At 43.3% G+C, this 23,272-nt stretch overlaps 1 protein-coding gene across 2 annotated transcripts in view; it reads right to left on the bottom strand.

Annotated features, from left to right (window-relative positions):
* EGFLAM (EGF like, fibronectin type III and laminin G domains) overlaps nt 1-23,040 on the bottom strand; it is a 181,775-nt gene extending 158,735 nt beyond the window's left edge. Inside the window, exon 1 of one of the 2 annotated variants that reach the window (XM_040495740.1) lies at nt 22,271-23,040. In XM_040495740.1, coding sequence (XP_040351674.1) covers nt 22,271-22,367 — 97 coding nt within the window. In that variant the 5' untranslated portion in view covers nt 22,368-23,040. The remainder of the gene's footprint in view (nt 1-22,270) is intronic. The other variant, XM_040495742.1, reaches the window with a different exon arrangement.
* Between the last annotated feature and the right edge of the window lie 232 nt (nt 23,041-23,272).

Genomic DNA, 23,272 nt, shown 5'->3' with positions numbered 1-23,272 from the left:
TGGGTACTTGGATAATGTAGAACAGTAAATGGGGGGACACGAGTGATGTATAAGTGGGACAGATATCAGAATCTGGGGTATAAAAGCAAACTTGCAGTTGGCTTGTATTTGCAAGTACTCACAACTGAGCTGCTGATTTTTTTCAACGTTTTCCTTGTAGACTTTCTACCTAAGCAGTGGAGACAAACACATGAAACACAGCAAAGCCATCCTTAAACTCTTACTCAGCCATATGAGAATAAAAAGGCACGGGGCACATGGGCGGCTCAGTCAGTTAAGCATCCGACTTCAGCTCAGGTCATGATCTCAGGGTTCGTGAGTTCCAGCCCCATGTCAGGCTCTGTGCTAACAGCTCAAAGCCTGGACCCTGTTTTGGATTCTGTGTCTCCTTCTCTCTCTGACCCTCCCCTGCTCACACTCTGTCACTCTCTCTCAGAAATAAACAAACATTAAAAAAATAAATAAATCATTGAAAAAAAAAGAATAAGGGGGCAGTTAATGAAATCGAAAGGCAACTTATTTAAAACACATAAAAGAAAATGAATTTTTTTTGGTCCACTACATAATTAATCTTAGAATTTGCTGTACAAGAATTGTTAAGGCAAATTATTTGATATAGTTTTTTTAAAAAAAAGGATTTGACTGAGAATGCAATCTGTTTTTGCATTCACGGGGGGAAGAAAAGATAAGGGTCATCTATCTTTGTTAAAATGAATCGCCATCTGTGGCCAGAAGTTCCTCTCTGGCAAAGCATCTTGAAACGGAATGGCAATATTAATAAGGAGGGGTTGGGATTACCACGTTACAAAACCTCCTGGGTGCACAACCTAGGTAAGTGACACTGTGGATGAGGCCAGGATCATCTACTCTGCTGTTATTTCCTTTCACGAGCCCCGCTGTACAGTGGAAATCTGAAAGCCATGCTTCAGCACCACAAGAATGCCTCTCTGAAAGTAAGGGCCAGGTGGAATCCCCTTCTGCAGGTTACAGCCGTTTTCCTAACCCATCGAAAGGGCAACTCTGAATATCAGGTGACAGCACTTCCAGAATCATCTCCCTTTACACAGTTCTGAACCAAAGAAAGCCAAAGGTTTTTGTCACCTCCTAATCATTAGCAATCCTTAGCATATTGTGGAGTGTCACCTTTTTCAAACAATGTTTACTTATGTATTGAGAGAGAGAGAGAGAGAGAGAATGCACGTGAGCGGGGAGAGAGGGCAAGAGAGTCCCAAGCAGACTCCCAGCCGCCGGCATGGAGCCCGATGTGGGGCTCGAACCCATGAACCATGAGATTAACACCTGAGTCAAATTCAAGAGTCAGACGCTTAACCAAATGAGCCACCCAGGCATCCCTGGTGTGGAGTGTCACTTTAAGGTGAATTACATTCTCCTCTCATGTCACCTGAATCAGGCAAACCATCTTCAATTTCTTAATTTTTTTTTTATAACATTTATTTATTTTCGAGACAGAGAGAGACAGAGCATGAACGGGGGAGGGTCAGAGAGAGAGGGAGACACAGAATCTGAAACAGGCCCCAGGCTCTGAGCTGTCAGCACAGAGCCCGACACGGTGCCCGAACTCACGAACTGTGAGATCATGACCTGAGCCGAAGTCGGACACTTAACCGACCAAGCCACCCAGGCGCCCAATGCAATCCTATTTCTAATGGGAATAATGACAGATACACATTGCTCAGACATGATACATGGAAGGGAGCTTGCCACAAATTGCTGGAAACTGTCCTGCCCTCAGTCGTCAGCTCCTGCCCTTACTCAAGAGTGGCAATTGTAAGTGCAACACAGAGGCCAGAAGTCATGTGAGTAGAGAAGCTGACAGTGGCACAGTTAGCCTAAAAACAGAAACCTCCCAACATCCAGACTTCAACATGAGCTTCAGCAAAGTCCGTCAACATGGACTGAAAGCGAAGTAAATGTGCATATGGATGTGTGTATGCATGTATACGGTCATATTTATCTGTCTGACTCCACTAAGCATTTGAAGTGATTGAATAAAACATGGTCCAGGCTCACAAGGAGCCTGGTCTAATCCACAGAAAAACCTATAAATGCATCCCTGCCATGTAAGACAGTACAGGGTAAGTGCTGCTGGTGCATTACTGGACTGCTTCAGGGTTAAGAGGTGAAAGGCTGCATTTCTGAAGATCAAAGAAGGCTTCATGGAGAAGGCAGTGTTTGAGCTGAGCAGAGATCACGGACAGAATTTAAATAGGAGGCACAGAGCAAAGAGCGCTCCCAGTGGAAGGAATGGCACGAACAAAGAGATGGAGAAGAAAAAGGACAAGATGGTTTGAAGAGTGATCAGTGACCATTTGGGCTAAAGCACGGATCCATCTCCTGTGTTAGTAAGTAGTGAGAGGTCAGCGTGAACAGTGGGATTTGGAACAAGCGCGTTTGGGTTTAAATCTTATTCACTGTATTCCTTGGGCAAGTAACTTCACCTCTCCATAGCAGAAGCTGCCAATGCCTGTATTCCCCGGGATTACCAAGATGGCTCTAGAAAACAGCTTGCTCACCTCTGCCAAAGGGTATGTTGTGGCTGATAGCATGTGCTTGGCTTACGGACAGAGCAGGCCATAAGTTCTAGAGAGTTAACATCTCAAGAGCAACCTCCAGCAAATGACATACAGGAGGAAAACTTGGCCCAAGGAAAACTTCCTTGGCCCATAAGGGAGAGCTGAGCTCTGTTCCCCAGTCTCTCAGAGGGTCTGCAGCTGGACTGAAAGCCCTCGTAGCCCTCAGTGGTAACTCACTCACTACCACATTCTTGACACTCCTTTCTTGCTGTTACCACAACCCCCTCCCTCACTGGGCTTCCTGGTATCTGAGTCCTTGCCACATTGTCTGAATTTGGAGAAAACTAAACTGGGATATTCTTTAATCCTCAGTTTCCTTATGTGCAATATGAGATAATAACAGCAGCCTTGAAGAGAGTTATGAGAAACAGACAAGATAATAGATTATCTTACTGACATCATAAGTGCTTCATAACTGTTGGTTATTCAATAAATATTAGAGATTGAATATTCAATCTTCAATATTCAATATTAGATTGAATTGTAGATCATCTGATAGAGATAGGCAGTGGGAACCACTGAAATGTTTTACTTAAAGAAGTGCTTTGACGGTATTACCAATGGCCTTCCTTGGAGGACCCTGGCCTTTATTGGAGGACCTGTTCTTCAGTGTAGGATTCTGGCCTTCACTGTAGGATAGAATAGTGAAGCCTTCGAATGGTCCTCACTATCTCTCTCTCCACTTGTTAAAAGCACATGAGAGGGTTACACATTTCTGCCATGTGACTACCTGTGGCCAGTGACTGTGAGTGAAAGTTAGCACGTCATACTGAACATCTGTCAGTATAAGATCACTCAGTACTCTCTTCCTGCAATCTATGATGACCATGTAACATAAACTCCAAGTACATTTTGTTTTAAACCACTGGGATTTTCTGTTTGTTTGTTACTGCAGCATAACCTAACCTAGTCTGGTTAATACAACTGAGAAGGAAGCAGAAAGACTTTGGCAAGTCAATTCAAAGGCCACTGCAGGCCTCAAGTAAAAAGGATCTGAAATAAGACCTAAAAACTGGAATGTGAGGGAGGGAAATGAAAGAGTTATTCCCAAGAAAGAAGAATCAGCAAGTAGGGGAGGAGAGAAAAGGAATTAGAGATAACTCCAGAGAGGCAAGCTTGGAACACTGGAAGGAACACGGCGCCATAGAAGAAAAAGGCAATCTAGAAAAGTGGTTTGGTATGAGACATGAGTTTAAAGGGGTTCTACTTCCTATCATAAAAAGAAAGTTTCCTATCCCCTCTAGCCACAGAGGACTCCTGGAATTGAGGGTTAATAATGAGGCAAACCACGCAGGGTTTCCCTATAACATTGTTCCTCATAACAATACATGGTGATCACAGATCCAATCATAGGACATAACAGTGGGGTGGCTCATACCTGGAACCCCGCCTTCTAACCCAGTGCTCTTCCTACCTCTTCAAAATTGCCCCAGTATTGAAGAAGTAGCACACATCTGGTCTACACAACCAGATGAGGGATTGCTCAACAATGCAGTTAATTTAATATTGTCTAGACAACTAAATTATGTAACTTTTTAGGAAAATAAAGCAAATACTTGTCACTTTTTTCCTTCTTATAGTCAGAGACTATTTTAGTACAAGAAAAATTAGCACTCAGGTTGTCCTCAGCTCCACTATGTAACTAAAGAACACCACTTCTCCCCAAGAATGCACAGAAGCCCTATATTTTCTCAACCTATGGGCCAAAGTCTCAATAACTCAAGACCCCACTCTCAAACCTTAAATGTGGACTACTCAATCAGACTCTTTGATATTACAACATTTTATAAAATTATTTAGGTTTTTTTGGTTTTGTTTTTGCTTTTTTTTTTTTAAGTACAACTGTGAGATGAAAGCTTTCTACTTGGCCAGAAGATGACAATAATAATATGAATAATAGATAATATCAAAATGGAGGTCCTTTCGTTCCCACCAATATGTTTTTCCCATTTTCCAGTTTTAAAAATGACCATCTTTCTTTCACAATAGTTATAGCTATTTTACTAATTATATAGAAAGTGCTAGAAGATGTCAAGAAAATTGGGTAATACGATAAAACAGCCTTATCAAATACATTAGCCCTTTTATCTTTAACAGGTTTTTTTAAACTACAGACCTGTGCACTGAATTTTCATTTATGTATGTAAAAATACATTAATAAAGATCTATATTAAGAAGTTATACTGGAAAAGTAGTTCATAATGTACCTTTCAGCTTTATAATTAGTTCTGTAATCTGTAATCAGATGATTTAAATCTCACAGAGTTAAATTACAAACTAACTAATTTCTATTCCAACAGGAATCATTATATCTTTGGAATTTTGCAAAGCGTTAATGAGTTTTAGAGAAATTATTATATTTCTTATTCACTTTATTCCCAGCAGTTAGCACAATACCTGACATATGGTAGTTACTAAATAAACAATTGCTGAATGAATAAATTAATATGTAATCATAAGTATGTGATTACCAAAAGCACATTATTTATTTGTCATTGTCCCCATCCAGGGCATGAAAGATATTCACTTCCATGTCTCAACTCAGAGTACTGATCCATTGTCTTCTGTTTGGTTGGGTGTCCATCCTGACTAGAAGGGTTCCTTTGCCTTGTGGGTTATTAAATGGAAATGTGCTTGCCTCTGGACAGTGTGTGATAAAGTGCGGTGACTGCCAATCTGAGTCGGAAGATATAGGATCTGATTGTTCACGTGTATAAAGGAAATCTTCATTAAACCTATGGCAAACCGGGCTCGGTGCTAGGCGCATCTAGGCATCATAGGACCTAACTTCTAAAACTCCAAAAGATAAAGGATTTAGCCCCATTTAACACATGAAAAAAACTGAGGCTCACAAAGATTAAGGAACTAGACCAAAGTCACAGATCTAGTAGGCAGGATTGTAAAATCACTCTGACTCTAAAATCTACCACCAGTAACACACTAACGATATGGCAAGAGTTTTTCAAACTACAGCTCTCTGTAAGGATGAGCTATCATCATCATCAACTGTCAGTCTCCTATATCTCCATCAATGCCCTCAGAGACACCTCCTATCTGAAGGTGACAAGTACCACTCAACACATCAGTGGAGCCATTGTTTTGCCAGACCATCCTGGTAGGCTCCGAGCAGGCCTGCTGCATTCAGTTCCTTCTTGGTCTGTTTAGGTCGGACGTGACTGTCTGAGCGTGCTCACCCACTGGTCATCACTTTGTAGGTGCACAGTCACTGTTCAGGAGTGATGTCTGCTCACTTTTTATAATCTGTGTAAAGTGTAGCAAGATGGCGCTGGTGGCACGGTACTCCATATTCAGATACTCAATCCAGTGACACAGCTTTCTAATGGCAATTTTATATCCATAAAAGCTGGAATTTCAGGGCACGTGGCTGAGGATTAAAGAGGCTTCTCACGCCCTGTCAAGAAAGACCTCACTCTGGGCTGGAAGTCCACCATGGCCACCAAGTCAAGCGTGTCTCCCTTGAGGAATTAGGCAATCTGGAAAGTTGAACTCACCTAACATGCCCCAGGCTGATGCCTCGTGATACATTTTGCTGAGAGCCTATCATTTGTACTTATGAGAGTGAACTTTAAAATGTAAAAGATTTGAGCATCAGAGTGGCCATTTGGGTCAAATCTCCAACTTCTCTTCTGCAAGGCAACTTCACCCCTGAGGGGGCAGAAGGGAGTGGTTGACAAGAAAAGCTTTAGCCCAGTCTGGCTTGGTTCAAATCCCAGTTCAGCCACTCAACTTCTTTTGGCTGAATTAGGATTAGGGGGATTAGTCTCCTCATCTGCAAAAGGGTCATGAAGTAAGACCTACCTCAAAGGGATGTTAAAAGGAGTAAAAGTACAATTGTTTCTAAGCATTTGAAATAGTACTTGGCATGTAGTAAAGCCACATGAATGTTGAAGCTATTTAAAAATTCTGAAATAGTTTACCAGTCGCTGTGTTTTTTTACATTTGCGTGTCATTACACACGAATTTATTCACCATCGTTGAGTAAATTTCCCATTGCCATCTTTTAAGTGAAAATAGAATGTATCTATATTTAAATTGTCCCATTAACTAACTCTTTCAATTAACTAACCAATGCAAATTATATTTGATAGGAGGTTTTCTATTGTAATTCTATGAAAATAGTTACTCTTGAGAACAACTGAGTTTTATTTTTTCTTTAAAACAAAGCTATTGGGGCGCCTGGGTGGCGCAGTCGGTTAAGCGTCCGACTTCAGCCAGGTCACGATCTCGCGGTCCGTGAGTTCGAGCCCCGCGTCGGGCTCTGGGCTGATGGCTCAGAGCCTGGAGCCTGTTTCCGATTCTGTGTCTCCCTCTCTCTCTGCCCCTCCTCCGTTCATGCTCTGTTTCTCTCTGTCCCCCAAAAATAAATAAACGTTGAAAAAAAAAATTTAAAAAAAAATAAAAATAAAAATAAAACAAAGCTATTATTATTATTTTAAAATAAGAGCAGAATGAGAATTCTAGGAAGGGCTCAGATCTATAATGCTTTCTACATATGTGTGTTTTAGATATAGTTATTTAGTGCCCATTATCTATGTGAAATGAAAAATTTATTGGTTGATAACTTGATTGTTTCAGGATTAGACCCCCCATACCCATGTGAAGCTAACTGCCCTGGACTTGCTCTAACAGCCAACGTTCCTTTTAAGCACTATACCAATGCCATCTTTGTTGGTGTTTAGGAATTGAATGAAGCTATTTGCCAGAAAATAAACTTTCAGCAGAAAAAGGCAATGTTAATGATATTAATGATGAATAAAGACACCACAGAGGAAGCAAACAAAAGAGAGCAACAGGCCTGCTGACCTGTACCACCTAAAGGCTTTGGGCTGACAGAACTCCAGAAAAATATGGCCCTCTGCTTGTTTTGTAAATAAAGTTTTGTTGAAACACAATCACACAATTTACATAATGCCTATGGCTACGTTTGCTTTACAATACCAGGCCGAAGAGTTGTGATATAGACCCAATACATAAAAATAAACAAAATATTTACTATCTGGCCCTTTACAGAAAGTTTTCTGACCTTGGTTCTTAAGGATCAATTCTATGTAAAAAATTCTATGTAGGCAGTGCTCTACAAGGTATGACTGTAACTGTGTTTTTTAAAGATGTTCTGGAACTTGGCCATCATGGATTAATTCCTCAAGGTGACCCCCAACAACGAGAGGCAAGCCAAGTGATTAAGCCACTGATACTGTCTTATGACACAAATTTCTCCTCAATTTCCCCTTCAGGGTGTCTCCTGGAAGGATTCACTTAAGAGCTTGCTATGGGGGTAATTCCACCTGGGAATTCTGATCCTGTACAACGTTACTCTTTTCTCTGCCCTGACACCCCTGGCTATCTACCTGTGGGTCTCAGTGTCTTAGAAGATGGTGCCTCTCACAGATTCTATAGTACAGAGCTAACCAGGAGGAGCCAAGAAGGTAGCTTGGGCCACGACTGAGCAGCAGGAGCAAGCTTTTCACAGCTCATTTGTTTCTCTGGACGTGGCACTGTTTTAGGAGCCTGAGCTGAGGGCTCTTTCCCTCTAACCATATAAGCAAAGACCACATCTGAAAGGAAAGAAGAGCTAGTCAATGAAAGCAGAAGTTGCACATAAGAGTCTCTACCTACTCCCCGGTCACAGAGGTGGTGGGGTCTCGCAGACACAGCATTGGGCCACAGGTCAAAAGCCTTGGGTCCTCATGCTCATTCTGCCACTAACTAGATGCATGATCTCAGGCCAGTGACTTACCTTCACTAGACCTTACAGAGTTAAGACAGCTACCCGTCAGGTCCCTCCTTGTGCTAAAATCCAGGGTTTCTATGATGCCCGCCTTAGGAGGCTATGCTGTCACTACCAATGCCTGGTATACAGCAAGTACTACATAAATTTGGGCAATCGTCATTGTTTTGTGAAAGCAAGATGCACGCCTTTAAATGCAAATGGAGTTACCTAGAAGCAAATTCTAAACGGAGCACACTCATAAGTAGTGAAGGCTCTAACTCCTATTGGCCTTCTCAATTACTCCTCAGGCAGGACAACTCTAAACCATGTGTTCTGGACCAGTTCCTCCAGTTTCTCCCACCAGTTGAAGCTCTATCATCTATAATGTAACCCGCTTGCCAAGAAAACCTTCAGGACTCTCCTCTCAGTAGACAGTCTCACTCCCCCACGCTCCTGTTTTCAGCTTTTGTTTTGTTCTGTTTACCTTTCAGATAAACTATTTGCATTCAACTCTGTCTGTTACTGGGGAATCCAAACCAAGACAAAGGGTGTAGCCTAATTAATTCTTTTAAGTTTGAACGATAAGCATTTTCAGTTCAGTTCCACTCATCGGTAGAATATCAGATACAACTAGCCAAGAAACCAGAACAGAGTCTAAGAAATATCAAAAGCCTAAAAACCAGCAACAAACCTAAAAGAACTGGGAAAAAAGTCCAAGCTTCCCATGGTCTTTTCCCTTGAGATCAAATTCACTGGAGTTATAAGAGGTTAGATTTGGTTCATGGTGATTTTCTCAAGAAATGAAGAATGATCCTCCCTTCATTTCATATGTGTTCTAGAAAGCTCTGGGTTCCTAGAATTTCTACTAGGGGTCATGAATATCACTGCGATCATTTCTCAACACCACACAGCAATGTATAGGTTGGTCTCGATATGCTCTTTCTTACACAAGCCAGCAGATTTGGGCCCAGAGAACAAGCTCATCCTCAAAAAGATCAAGGTTCCTGTTACTCTTGCCAGGCATCTACAGCAGGCATCCTTAAGGTAAATCAGACCTGATCCTCAGAGAGATCTGAATGCAAGGTACATACAAATCAAAGCATTATGGTTATGCCTAAAGAGGGAAATCGTAGAAATAGGGCATATATTACAAAGCAGTAGTACCAAAGGTATCAGTTAGGGTCCCAGCAGGAAGAAGAATTTATTTAATTAAAAAAGATTTTAATTAAAAGACTACTTACAGAGATGTGAGCTGCTTTAAGGGACAGCGAGGGATATTGATGGCAACCCAGAGCCCAGCACTCCAGAAGCGTTGCCATTACGCCATGAAAATGCGTGTGGAGAAAAACCAGGTTACTGGAGCTGGCCAGGGCCAGGATCCATGAAGGGGCAGGAGCGGTGGTTTCAGAGAAATGCAGTAGCAAAGCAGGGGGAATCAGGGAAGAAATACACTGGCTTCTCTCCCCTGCTCCCCCTCATCTCCTTCCAGTGCCTCAATCTGAGTAATGCCTTAAGGAGCCCCTCAGGGCAAGGAGGGGGGCAGAGATGAGAGGGGGTGGATGTGGGGTGAGGGGTAGGACAAAGATGAAAAACCCCAGGGTGTGTGGGTGCACAGCACAATATACTGGAATCTGTCTTCATGGGTAAAACTCTGTAGTCGTTGTTTATTTAATACTCAGTTCACCCTTTCCACCCCTTGATTATGAAAATATTCAACATACAGAAAAGTGAGTTTTCCAGTGAACATGTATTCACTCACCACATGGATTCCACCATAGACATTTTACTACTTGCTTTATCGCGTATGTATCCAACAATCTACCCCTTCTCCATCCATCAGGGAATCTTATTTTTTATGTACTTCAAAGTAAATTTCATATATCAGTAAGCTTCCCCCTAAATACTTTGGCAGTGTATCATTTACTTAGTTCAATTTTAATTGCTACTACAATGCAACTTATTTTCAGCTCTCCGCTCTCTCCATATATATCCAAGTCATATATATGCATATACATACATACATATGGAAGTCAACGGTGAATGGGTCAATCAATTAAATGGGTCAATCAATGGGTCAATCAACCAAACTCTGTAAGCTGCTTTTGGTTGGGCTGCCCAGGGGCATTCATTTTATCAGACATGTTGGTCCTTGCAAAACAAAGACTGGAAAAACCTTTGCAAACACTCCAGCTTTTGGTTGCTTTACTTTCCAGGGATTACAGAATTGATCTTCCTAAGCAAGCCAGGGCCAGCACAATAAAACTGAAGAAGAATGTTGAAGAACTTGAGTACTGTTTTCCTCCCGACCTCACAGTCAGATCTCATTACGAGAGAAGGACTGGCTTTATCCCTTCTCCCGCAACCTGACCTTTTCAATCATGCCACCAATGCCATTCCCACACAGCCTCATTTTCCTTCGGTTTCAAAGACAGGTGGGGGAAGGAGGGGAATTGAACACTGGACTGTTAACTCCTCCTCCCCCACTATCTTTTGATGTACCAGTAAATGGTATTATTGCCTTTGCTTCTTAACCTTCCAAGACATGATAAAAAACAGATCTGAGGCAGCCCTGCATGTTACTTCAAACTCTACCTGTTCTCCACGTATGGAAAATGACATATTTCACAATTTGGACTCGATCAGACACTCCGTAAGAACCCACAATTCCAATAGCCTTTGGCAGCACGTAGGTAGGATTTAAATTACATACTGCTGCAGACTGAGTGCTGAGATATTTCCTTCTCTAAACCAGACTGCAGTGCGGGTTTTCAAATGTCTGCTCAGGTTGAGCAAAACTGTTGGCACATGGAAGTGACACCTCTCCTGTATTGTGCTGGAGGGAGGAAATGAATTCGGGAGCAGGGAGCAGAATCAAATTAATCACACGACGTAAAAAGGTGTTTGCCCACAACAAGGCCATCTCTTTCCATTCCACAGCTGCCTGGGGAAGGCCAACTGCATGCAAGACACTCCACCAGGCGATGGAGGAGACCCACAGGTGAAAGATGCCATAGTGCTTTCCTCAACAAAGTTACAAATCTAATAGAAGGCATGAGTCAGGCACACCGATAACATAATACAAGGGAGAATGGGAGAAAACAGAAGTGGATCCTGGCTGGGAGGGAACATGAAGACTTCACAGAACAGGGGGCAACTGAGCCATGCTTTGAAGGGTCATTGCATTTCCCTGAGCAGAGACGTGGGAAGGATGTTCCAAGGAGGCAGATCAGCATGTCGACAGGCTCATATTGGAAAAACGAAGAAGTAGACTATAGAATAGCAAATAATCTAGTTTGGCTGGAATACAGGTTGTGTATTCAGTGAGAAGACAGGAAAAGTAAGTTGGAGCCATATTGTGACAGACCTTGGATGTTCAGCTTTAGAGTTTGGAAGGCAGCAGGGAGCCAGAAAAGAATATTAAACACAAGAGTGACAGGATTAGAACTGCATTTTAGGAAGATTATTCTGGCAGAGAGCATGGTTGACTCAAAATGGGGAGAGAATAGATATCATAGAAATAGCATCTTTTATACTTATTCTCTTAATACCACAGTAAAGAAGGTAGCTAAGGAAACTTTTTGTTTATATTCTAACTGCAAATAGCCTCTTTTTGGGTAAGGAGCCATACAGCTGATATATGAAAATCTGTTACTACTCTAGTAGCTATATATAATTTTGATATATGATCTTGATTCTTTCGTCTCGGTTTTATACAAAGCCCAAAATGGATGTTGGCTATTTTTATTAAACTCTAAGCCACTTCCAGATCGTTCATCGATAACATGATCTTTATGACTAATCTAGATACCAAGAGTCATCATTTAACAACATAAACTCCAAGAATCTATAATATAAAATTAAGGAAATGAAATCATTTTCAATTCCATTTTCATGGGAGCCTAACTAAACTCAATTATACATCTGTGTCAATGTTGTCAATATTTGAGGCCTCTCGAGTATGAAAAAGCAACCATCTCCACCGCTGTACAAACTCTACAAATTGTAATGAATCAAATTAATATGGACTAACTCTGGAGTGTAATTACGTACCAAACGTCTAAGTGCTTTCCTAGGTGCATTTCCAGAAATCATCTCATTTATTCATCACACAGAACCTTTGTGGCAGGTACTATAAGCCTTAAGTTTCAGATGAAAATCTAAGGAATAAAGACATTAAGTTCTCTATCTGGAATCAGACAAGAATAAATTTGAAAACTAGGATTCAAACCCAGGTCTGTTTACTGGATTCTCGTTATAATTGCTCGAAGCTGAAGGGATGTGTGTTATGTGTATAGGCTGTAACCACAGCCCATGAATTACTTTAAAACAGCTAACAGAGGAATGCTTTTTTCAAACTAATGGTTTATTTAACTACACTAATTAGGAACTCTTAGAATATCACAGAGCTGTTTAAGAAACCAACAGCAAGTCTTGAGACTTGAATGATAAACCTTGAAATACACCACGTTGAAGGTCTAGCAAACATCATTTGCCACTAAAGAAAATGGCTAAACAGTACAGGAATGGAAAGCTTCAAGGCCAGGTTGAGTCCTCTGAGTGGTCCCCGAGACCCCAAAAGGGTCTTCTTGGGGAGACATCTTGGGGGACTCTGGAGCTAGCCTCCAGCTACCACAGTTGTTTCTCGATTGTAAATAGCCCCTCAGTCACCGTGTACTTGACAAAATGCACAACTAACCAGCCAGGAGTATGACCGTACCAGTACCAGATCATTCTACATGGTGTCCTGCAACATGCACTGGAGCCTTTGCAAGTGAAGAGTGGCAAGTCTTGGTAAGTTTCCTCCCGACTGCATGTCATGACTGCAGAGCTGCTCAGGCATGTTGTAGTGATCAGGTTTTTATCTGTTAGCTGCAGGAATACCTCTGGAATTCTGGGAAGCAACAAGGGCTAGGGGCTGGATGACCTAGGTTCATGGCCTGGCTATGCCTACTTCTTCTTTGCTAAGTCATCTGCTCTGGACTTCCCGGTAGAAATGATCAAATGAGATCATTTCGATGAAAGTGTTTTAGGAAGTGCAGTGGTTCAATCAAATGTATCAATTTATTTTTGTTGGGATCAGTCCACACCATCTTCGTTCCATCAAAGCAGGCTGTGGTGTCTAAAAACTGATTTTTATATTTTAAGATGTATATCTCACTGAATAAATTATCCTACCATGAATAGTCCTTTTTGTTATGGGACACAAATAGAAGGAGCTTCCAGAAAACTATAGGGAAATCACTGGAGTTCTGGTCGATGTGCCTTAGAAATTTACTCTATTTAACCAACTGGATAGTTATTTTACTTTTTAAAAGGGATTAGTTTTACTTTTCGTAAAATGGACAAAAAAAGTGGCAACAAATAGCATATATTCACGCAAACGTATACCCATTTTTGCATCCTTTTGCAAACCAATCTAAGTCAATTTGACTGCCTAGTGTTTAGTTAGGATCTTTTGTTAAATTATGATGATTTCCAACACATAGATAGATGGTAGCCATCTGCTTTTCAGCCAGACTGCACACTACAATGGATGCAAATTCTAGGCCAAGTTCTGCCACGTACACAAATATTCGTTGGCAAGAGGTCACCAAAATTCTCATAAACTTTACTCTTTTAACATCCCTTGTCTATGGGTTTAGAAACTCCAAAGGACTGCGTCAGAAACTATCCACCACATCGGGTCACTTTCTTCCGGTGCACGTGGCCAAACTATGTTTCCCAGCCTCCTTACAGTGAGGTGGGAGCCACAGGACCAGGTTCTAGCCTGGCAAGTAAAAATCTCCCACAGGGGCCTTCCTTTTCTTTTCCTTCCATGATAGCTTGGAAGCCCATTCTAAAGACGATGGCATTCCAAGACAGAGGACACAGGGAAAGAATGACTCAGGTCTCCAAGTCACACTTGGAGGGGAGCAGTCCAGGAGAGCTTGCCCGACAGGGAGCATCCACTTTGGACCTATGAGTAAATAAAAAATAAATCTTGTGTTAAGCCACTGAGATTTGGGGTTGTTACAGCAGCAAGCACCTTGCTGAGGCAGGTACATCAACATTCTAATGGCGGAATCAGCAAATCATCTAGGGGAGCAGGCAAATGAGTCTACTGTTAAGTGAGCAACATCTAGGACTGAATGAAGCTTTAGCCCAACTCTAAAGTGGCTGGACTGTCGGGTTTAGTGCTTCTTATTCTTTTTCCATTCAAAAAATAGAGGGACATGTATGATCTTTCTAGCTATTCACATATTTCACCAATGGAAACATTATTTCTAACATAATTTATGCTAGTTAACAAAACCTCTAGATTGGATTTTTGCTAATACTTATTTTCATGTATTTCCCAAGTCACTTTTGAGAGTAGACTTTAAAAGTTCAAGTGGTAACTCCCTAGCCCTGGAGTGTGGGTTTCTGCCTAGGAAGAGATCAAGTTCAAAATATTTAACCACTGGTATGGCACAGGCAGTGAGAGATTAAAATAAAATGTAAAGTCTTATGCAGGAGTGGTACCTTCTATGCGGGATTACTTCAAGTGTTAATTAAGCACCCTTAGGGTAGAGATTAAAGTAATTCACACAATGGCTGTTTATACCGAAGTATTTTAAAAATAAATTACAAGCAATATAACAAGCATCTAATTCACAGCCACCACCCATTTTATTTATTTCTCTGCTCATTCTAAGAATTACAAGCAAAGGATCATGGGACCTATTCCTAAGTGTAAAATTAGATCAATAAAATTAGCCATCTGTCCAAGGAAGGCTCTACACTCAGGTTGTATTTAAGTATTATGTTTCCAATTGCCCAGATGTTACAGAAAAGTGCCTGCTGATACAACTCCTTTTGCACAATGTAAACCATTAACTGGCTAACAGAAACTTATTGTGCCAAGATAAATAAATAGCATTAACATTGCATTAAATCTGATTCGGGATCTTGGGTGCCCTGTCAGCAAACACAAGTGTTAAGATTTAAATTGCTCAGGATTTGCAGAGTCAGATGAAGAAAGAATCTTCAAGTGTCTTCAGGGCAGTGAGGAGGAAGAGCCTGGAAACGAGATGAAAGCTTCGGAAAGTCTATCTTTGCTTGGCTAGTTGGTAAGGTAATAGTAATTACGATGATTATTGTCGAATGGTAATATCCCATCTTTATCTACTGCTTCGGCTCTTGCAAAGCACTAGTCTGTTTTATTTCCTTCGATTCTTAAAATAAGCCAGTGGGTTATCTGGGGGGATGCAGGGGCTGCATGGCCGAGGAAATGCAAGAATCATTAATAGGAAAAGAAGAGCCAATGGAGCCTGACCTCTAACATTCCATGTCATTGGTAGCGGCTCATGAATTACTCCAATCTCCCGATCAATGAGCAAACCTGAACCATTTCTTAACTCCCTAGCTTCACAGAGATTTTCTCCGCTCCCAGTTACACATCAGTCTGGCTAATTCTCATTTAGAAACAGCTGCTCCCCCTGCGCCCCACACCCTGCAAAACCTCCCCAAGACAATTACCAGGCAAAAATCATCCACCACCCCTGGGGTTACTGTTTCTCAAAGGAATCCATTCAAGCAAGACCACAAACCTGGCAGCTACATTTTCTAAACCAAAAATCAAGGCATGTGGTTGACCAAAGAGTCCTTCTGATATGCCAATTAATTTATCTGAAAAATCTGACAACTCAGTACAAATTAAATCACATGTAATCAATCATATATTAATATGTATGGAAAAGGAACACGAAATCTTAAGTGTCTGTGTTTACTGCTGTTCCTGGAACATATTCTTTCAGTCACACATATTCATTCCGTTTCTTTTTTTTCCTCTGTCCAGATTAAACAATCCCAGTTTCATAAATATTGCCCTCAGCCTCAGGCTTCTGTGCCTTTTAAACGCTTGAGTACATGTATCGCTAGAAGGATTGCATCCTTCTAGCAACCTTAATGTCAGGTTCTTTCCTCATCTTATTTTTACAGACAAAGAAACTGAGGTTTACCAAGCTAATATAACTTGCCTTACATCATCAAGTAACTAACAAAAAACAGTGTCAGAACTTGAACCCAAATTTGCCAAATATTAAAGTCTGTGCTCTCACCCAAGGAGGAGGCAGCTTTGGAGGCTGAAAGAACAGGTGCAGGGTAGGGGTTGGGAGGGTACAGTGGGTCTGAGCAAAATGGGGGCCGAGGGGCTAGCTACACACAGTTCCATGTGGCTTCTGTTCATGCCACTACAGGCTTTCCCTCCTTTGTGCGGCCACCTCTCAATGAACGGGCTGGTGGCGGGTGGGGATTTGCCTAGTAGAGATGTTGCTCAGCTATCTTCTGAAGACCACAAGCCCCAAATCTAACCTTCAGAAGACCTGTGGGGTCTAAGGTTACAATACAGACCCAGAGCAATGAGTTGTTGCTGCCAATCACATGTGGTGTGGATGAACAAAGGAAGGGGAGACTGTCAGTGTCCTGCAGAGTACTTGGGGAGCAGGTGCAGAGGAGAAGGAGGCTGAGAGGAGCCTAACCTCTCCTTTGTCACATCTCAAATGGGGCCTGCAAATCACCTCAAGTCATCTGAGGTTCTTGTTAAGAAGGCAGATGCCTGTGAGGCACTCCAAGAATTCTTAACCCACATGGAAGGAATCACTGGCCTGAGATCTGCGGAGGTCAGATCTGCTCCGAGCCAGCTCTGAAAAGTGCATCCTCTGCTGACAGCGGTTTGACTTGACTTTCCCTTGTGTCCCTTGCTGGCCCCTCCCCACCCCCGATCCCATGAGACTGGGGGGCAAGTAGTGACTAGGACGCAAATGTCTTCCAGCTCGTTTCAAGAAGCTGAAGCCACACTCTGGGGTCTTTCTTCAAAACAGGAGTGGAATCAAAGATGGGTTTGGGGGTGTCCACTACCAAGTGCCATTTAGGCTCTGAGGTACCTCTTATCCTTTTCCCTGTTTCTATCCCTGAAATAGCAGGTATACTTCCCATATCTGCAGTTTGACACCTTATGACCAAAATCAGTGGCAGGGGTCCTGACCAGCTCAAAAGATTTTCTGTTGCGATCATGACATCACATCATTCATTTAGTCGATTGAGAAAAACTAGTCCTGCTCACCGAGTGGGTGTGGCAGGAAGACTCAGGACATCCACAGGACAGCCCAGTGGAAGCTAAGGTCCCACTACGGCCTCAGACGCCCGAGTCCCTGTCTTCCCAGAATCTAGTTCTGCGTCACTGGACCCCTTTTGAGCTAGACAGATGGACAACTACTCCCAAAAGGATTCTAAGGTTATGAAAGCCCTGGGCTCAGGGTAAGAAACAAAAAGCAAAAATAAAAAACACCACTCAATTCCTTTCTGGCCAAGTCACTCTTCCATGAGAAAGAATTCTGAGAAACAATACCGACACATGTTATGTGACATTTACCCCTGACCTTGACCTCTCCGTCCCTTTACCTCACAGAGACTCAAAGGAGAGAGAGAAAGACATGCAGGGGCTTCTTAGAGGAATTAGATATGATGTGAAAACAAATAAGAGGGTAGGAGGGCTAATGAAATGAAACAGCAGGGGAAATATTTCTGCTACATTGCCTGGACTGCATGGATGCTAGTAGTTAGGTCCTGGGGATACACACACACAGAGCATTTATGGGGGGATATATACGTGGCCTTTATGAGCTCCGGTTTTCCCCAAGAAGCCAGACAATCTGGATAGCATTGTAATGATGTACTTCGGGTCGAAAAGGGACAAGGAGAGACACATAGAAAACATGAGCCCCCAAAGACATGCTTTGAGAAGGGCGCTTGCATGGGAGCCATGAGGACATAACCAGTCTCTTGCGACCAGCAGGTTGTTCAGATTGGCATGGGGGGAAGTAGAGCTGGAAGATCCATGACCCCTAGCCATTGAACCTCACACTAGCAGCAGCAGAAACCACCTAGAGGCACGTGTATTCACCACCATCAACGAGCAAGATCACTGCCCATGATCTAACTCCGCTCTTCCAGACTTTTGTTTTTTGCTCTCTGAGTTTCTTTGGATCTTCCCTGTAGTCCGATTTTACAGGCAAGGAAATGCTGAGGAAGCAGAAAGGAAAAGATCAGAGACCCTAACGATAGTTCTGGAGCCCCAGCTCTCCTAGGGATGACCTTGAATTCTCAACTCCGACCTGACCTGATCTCACTGACCCTGCGACCTCAGGCAAACTGGAAAGACAGGAGGAAAGGCAGGGCCTTTATGCAGTCCTCCAGCCCCTGTCTCTGTGCCAGAGACTTAATTAACACCATGAGTTACCAATCTGCCTATGGAAACGTGTGTGTGGCTTGATGAGCGCTGGCTCTAGCACATGTGTCTGGATTTCCTTTTCCCATCTTCCTGCTCCACCTCAGAAACACAACCGTCTTTCCCGTACTTCCTGGTGAGACTCCGGATAAGGGAGAAGTACCCACTCAAGAGGGCCTGGGTACTAGTTCCGGGTCAGCTTCTGATGTAAAGTTGGACAAGCCCCTTAATCACCCTCAGCCCAGTCGTAAAATGAGGGCTTTTCACTTCCTTCCAGGTCTATGATTCTAATTCATTATCTGAAAAGGAATGAAGGATATATTATGTTTCCACGCTATGAAGACCCAGAAGATGACAGTGTCCTATACCCTACCTATCTTCAGAAGCCTCTTTTTTCTACCTCCAGGTACTTGGATGGATCCTCTGGCCCTCCCAAGACTTAGCACCCAGGAGTTCAACAAGAGAAAGGAAGTGGTTCAGCAGCCTGTAAGATTACATCCCCCGATTCTTGTAGATGAGCTCAGTAGACAGTGGCTTCCAGGACTCCCTCTCAGTATATCACTCACACTGTTATCTTTAAAGGCCTGGGCATGATCCCATGTACAAACGTTTAACAGCATTTAACAGGCTCCCCATGCGCAGCAGCAGGGATAACGCCCTCCATCCAGCTCTGTCCATGGGAGCTCCCTGGTTCAGCCAGGAGGAAGATGCCCTCCAAGGCAGGCTGTGTACCCCTGCTAACAGGACTGCTAAGGACTCCCATTCCTGGTCCTGAATATCACAGCCTGAATCCTGTTCCATAACTCACTAGTTGTGTGACCTCGGAAGAGATATTTAATTTCTCTAAGCCACAACTTCATTTTCACTCAAACAGAGGTAATAATAGTACCCATCTCACAGAGCTATTGGGTTGATTAAATATCAGTATGTGCCAAGTTCTTAGAACAGTGTAGCAAGCACTTCATTAGAGTTAGTTATTATTATTTAATTTGACTTAACTTAAAAGCTGTCATTTCTTGTTAGTCTCGGCAAATGCAGAGGATTCTTTATTAATGCTCGATGACAGCAGATGAGCTATCTTGGGGTCGAGGGAAAGGCTGCCTACGTCTGACTCAAATTAAACTCATAATTAAACCTGCTACTTGTTTACTTGTTTTTTTTCCTACTAGAGGTAGGTGGGGACGGGGAATTTTCTGGTTGATTTTGAATACAAGACTTCTCCACCAAAGCTGTTACTTGTCAAAAGTAGATTTAGGGGCGTTAGGAAACATACAGGGTCATCTAAAGAAAACAGGACTGGGGGCACCTGGGTGGCTCAGTCAGTTGAGTGTCTGACTCTTGACTTTGGCTCAGGTCATAATCCCAGGGTTGCGGGATCCACGCCACGCAGCGTGGAGTCTGCTTAGGATTCTCTCCTCTCTCTCCTTCTGCCCTTGTTCTAGCTTGCACTCTCTCTCTCTCTCGCCCTCTCTCTCTCTAAAATAAAAAAAGTAATAATAAAAACAAAAACAAAAAACCAGGACCGTTCCAGTACACCTACATGGCAGTCACACTACCTTCCAAGTACAGCTCACAAACCGATTTCTATTGAGGAAACAAGGTACGAAGAACTCCTATATGGATCCTGGCAGGACTTGCTGGTGTCTGGGGAAGATTACAAATTAGCTGGTTGCTGTTCACATCAGAGCCAAGCAGGGCACATTCAGTTTTTAATCTGGACCAATTTTCCGGATCAAAAACTAGTCTTTCCAAGGGATGTAAATGAGCCCAGGAGAAAATTTTCCCCTGAAGTTTATGAAGTAGCTGTCATTTTAATCTGAGCAGCTGTCCAACCTGAAAGCCAGTGTCTGGATAAAATTATAAAGTAATGAAAAGCTCTTCTGGGCTGAACCTAGTCCAAACACCCCCTCTACCTCAAATGTGATGTATTTAATATGCCAAAAATATTTAAAAGATAGAGTTTCCACTATCAAAACCCTATCCATGCTTCAGATAAAACCAAAGAGGCCACAACGGCACATTCATGGCATGAGTATCAGAATGAGATCCTAGATGAACTAGGTAGAAAATATTTTTAGGAGACAAACTACAAAACATAAGAAAGGAAATATGGTAAACCACAGGAGCAGTTTTATACAGGAGACAGTTACGAAATGCTTTTTAAAAAATTCTGCTTAAATGGGTTAAAATCTATCCTTAAAAGAATATTACACACAGTGCTTAAGCTTAAGAACTATAGGTGTAACTATGCATTATTCAAAAATGGTGACTAGATGGTTTTATGTGCATAAACCCACAGAATACAATTGATCATGATGTGGTCACTTTAGAAGGAAAGTTAGAAAGAAGCCCCTTCACTGAAATCCTTGAAGATGTGTGTACGTGTGCATGTAAGAAGTAAAACAATATACTATTGCCTTGGACTGCTGCTATTATCTCCAAAATGAATTGAACAGAGGCTATAGAATAGCTCGTAGTTTCAGTGCGTTGAAGATTAGGATAATGACTGTAAATTTCAAGGCAGGTAACAAAGCACAGGTAATAGTAGATACAGCTTGAAGAGTGAGTGCCTCTCTTGGAGCTGAAAGGCAACAAGTCATGTTTCCAAATGGAAAGATCCTTGAGCAGTGAAAATATTTAAGAAGCCATATGGGAACCGCCAAGATTATTTTCTTTGCCCTCTGATAAATTTCCCCCGGTTGGTCTCTTTCTTATAGAAACGTTATTTGTAAAGACAAACTGCACTTTCTGCAGAGTTTTGCAGACGGCATTCAAGTAAAGTTACATTGTTTTCCATTGTTCCTAAGATGTAATTAATCCCATAAGACAACTTTGCTTACAAAGTAAATTAAAAAAAAAAAAAAACAACCTCAAAACCAGGAAAACACAGATTTTTCAGAATTCTAAATAAGTCTTAGCAAAGAAGAATAAAAATCGTTATTTGGGAGATAATGTTTAGAACTTTGTTGTTTAGGACGTTGTATTTTGAATAATCTCACAACACATACCAAGTCAAAATAGACAGAAATAGATGAAGAACTTTTTACCCATATAACTAGAGGAAATGCAAGTTACTGTGTTTCCAGTTCTCTACAATTCTTTGTAATATCGTACAACACCATACATCTGTGTTTAAATTGCCGAGCAAACAAAGGAGTTCAAAACATTGGGCACCCCTTTCTGAGAAAATGGCCCAGAGAGGGAAGCATCCTTAAAAGCAGAGGCGACATCCCTACACACTGCAGGGTAAGGACCAGAGATGGGCATATAGGGAACTCCAGGCAAATCTTCAGACGCTTAACAGGAAATGGCCGGGCCCTGGGCAATATGAATTCAATAAAGATGTTTAGAGACACTGGAGGAGCTGTTTGACTTCTGCACAGTTGCAGTCCTCTGTAATTGAGACAGCATGATCGCTGTCCCTACTCTCAGCTCTCCGTGGTCAAATACAGAGCCCTCCATCTATACTGTGTCTGCAAAACAGATCATTCCTTTAACAAACAAACATCCCTGGAACCGCCAGAGCCGGGGAGAGGGCGAGGTTCGCACCTTTTCTCAGCTTTGGGCAGAGATGGACCCAGTTAAACCGCCGCCGGCCAGGGGAGAGAGGGGCGGTGCGTCGCCCGCTTTGCGTCCCGGCGGGGACCGAGACCCGGGCGCTCCGGGCGTGGTGTCCCCCGAGCGCACTGAGCGCGTTACCTGATTTTCGGAGAGCCGTTCTGAGCGACACTGCGCTGGGTCCGAGGCTGGCAGCCAGGAGCAAGAGCCGGAGCAAGACGCCTCGGATTAAATCCATTTCACCGCGGGCGCCTGCAAAGTTTCACCAAGTCCCGGACGCACAGAGAAAGGGCGTCTCCTGGGGGACCTGGGGGGGAGGCGGCCCCCGTGGATCCCCTGCCCCGGGTGAGGTGGTGCAGGGCTGAGGGAGGTTGGACCAGGTACGACCGAGGAGTCCAAGGAGGTAGGACAGCAGCCGGGAGGTCGGCGTGCGGGAGTGAAGTCGGCGGCGAGCCGCAGGGCTTTTCCGGGGAGGGGGGCGGGGGCGGCGAAGGAAGCCGACTGGGAGGGACCTGCTGGCCGGGGGAGGGAGGGAGGCTCGACCCGCCGGGGGATGGAATTACAATCGAGTGGAAGTGAGAGGGGCAGACCCTGAGACCATTTACTCTTGGCCCACCTCGGGGGCAGGCAGCCCGCCCCTCGCCCTCTAGCGATCCCCCTGGCTCGGCCCTTCCCTGCTGGTGACCTAGATTGGGGCGCTAGGAGGGGCCGACTTCAACCACTGGAGTCTCGCAGGGCAGGAGTTGGGGGACTGTGAGCCCAGGACCCTGTGCTGTGGTTCAGACCCCGAAATCATGCGGCGCCTCCCCGGGCTGTACCCTCCTCCTGATGCTCCCCTCTAGGTCACTTCCACCCAGCTTGGGGACTTTCCCCAACACCTCCAAAGGTTGCTCGGGTCAGTCCAGCGCACTTGGGGGAAGGAGGACTGTCTGCGATTTGCAAGTGGGGGAGGATAAGAGAAGAGGGGGCGGGGCCGACCGAGTCTCGGGCGCTAAGAAGATAAATGGGATTTAAGGCGCGCAGATGGAGAGTGGAGGCCACGCCACTCCATTGGAAACGGGGTGGAGATTAGGGCCCAGCGCAGGGGATTGGGGTCCCCTCCCTGGGCAGAGGAAAGCAACTTGAGACCCTCCAGGGGAAGAG

The sequence above is a fragment of the Herpailurus yagouaroundi genome, unplaced genomic scaffold (assembly GCF_014898765.1).
Source record: "Herpailurus yagouaroundi ecotype Mexico unplaced genomic scaffold, PumYag 29, whole genome shotgun sequence".
Classification (NCBI taxonomy): Eukaryota; Metazoa; Chordata; class Mammalia; order Carnivora; family Felidae; genus Herpailurus; species Herpailurus yagouaroundi.
Note: the sequence above shows the minus strand (reverse complement) of the source record. Positions and strands in the feature narration are given on the sequence as shown.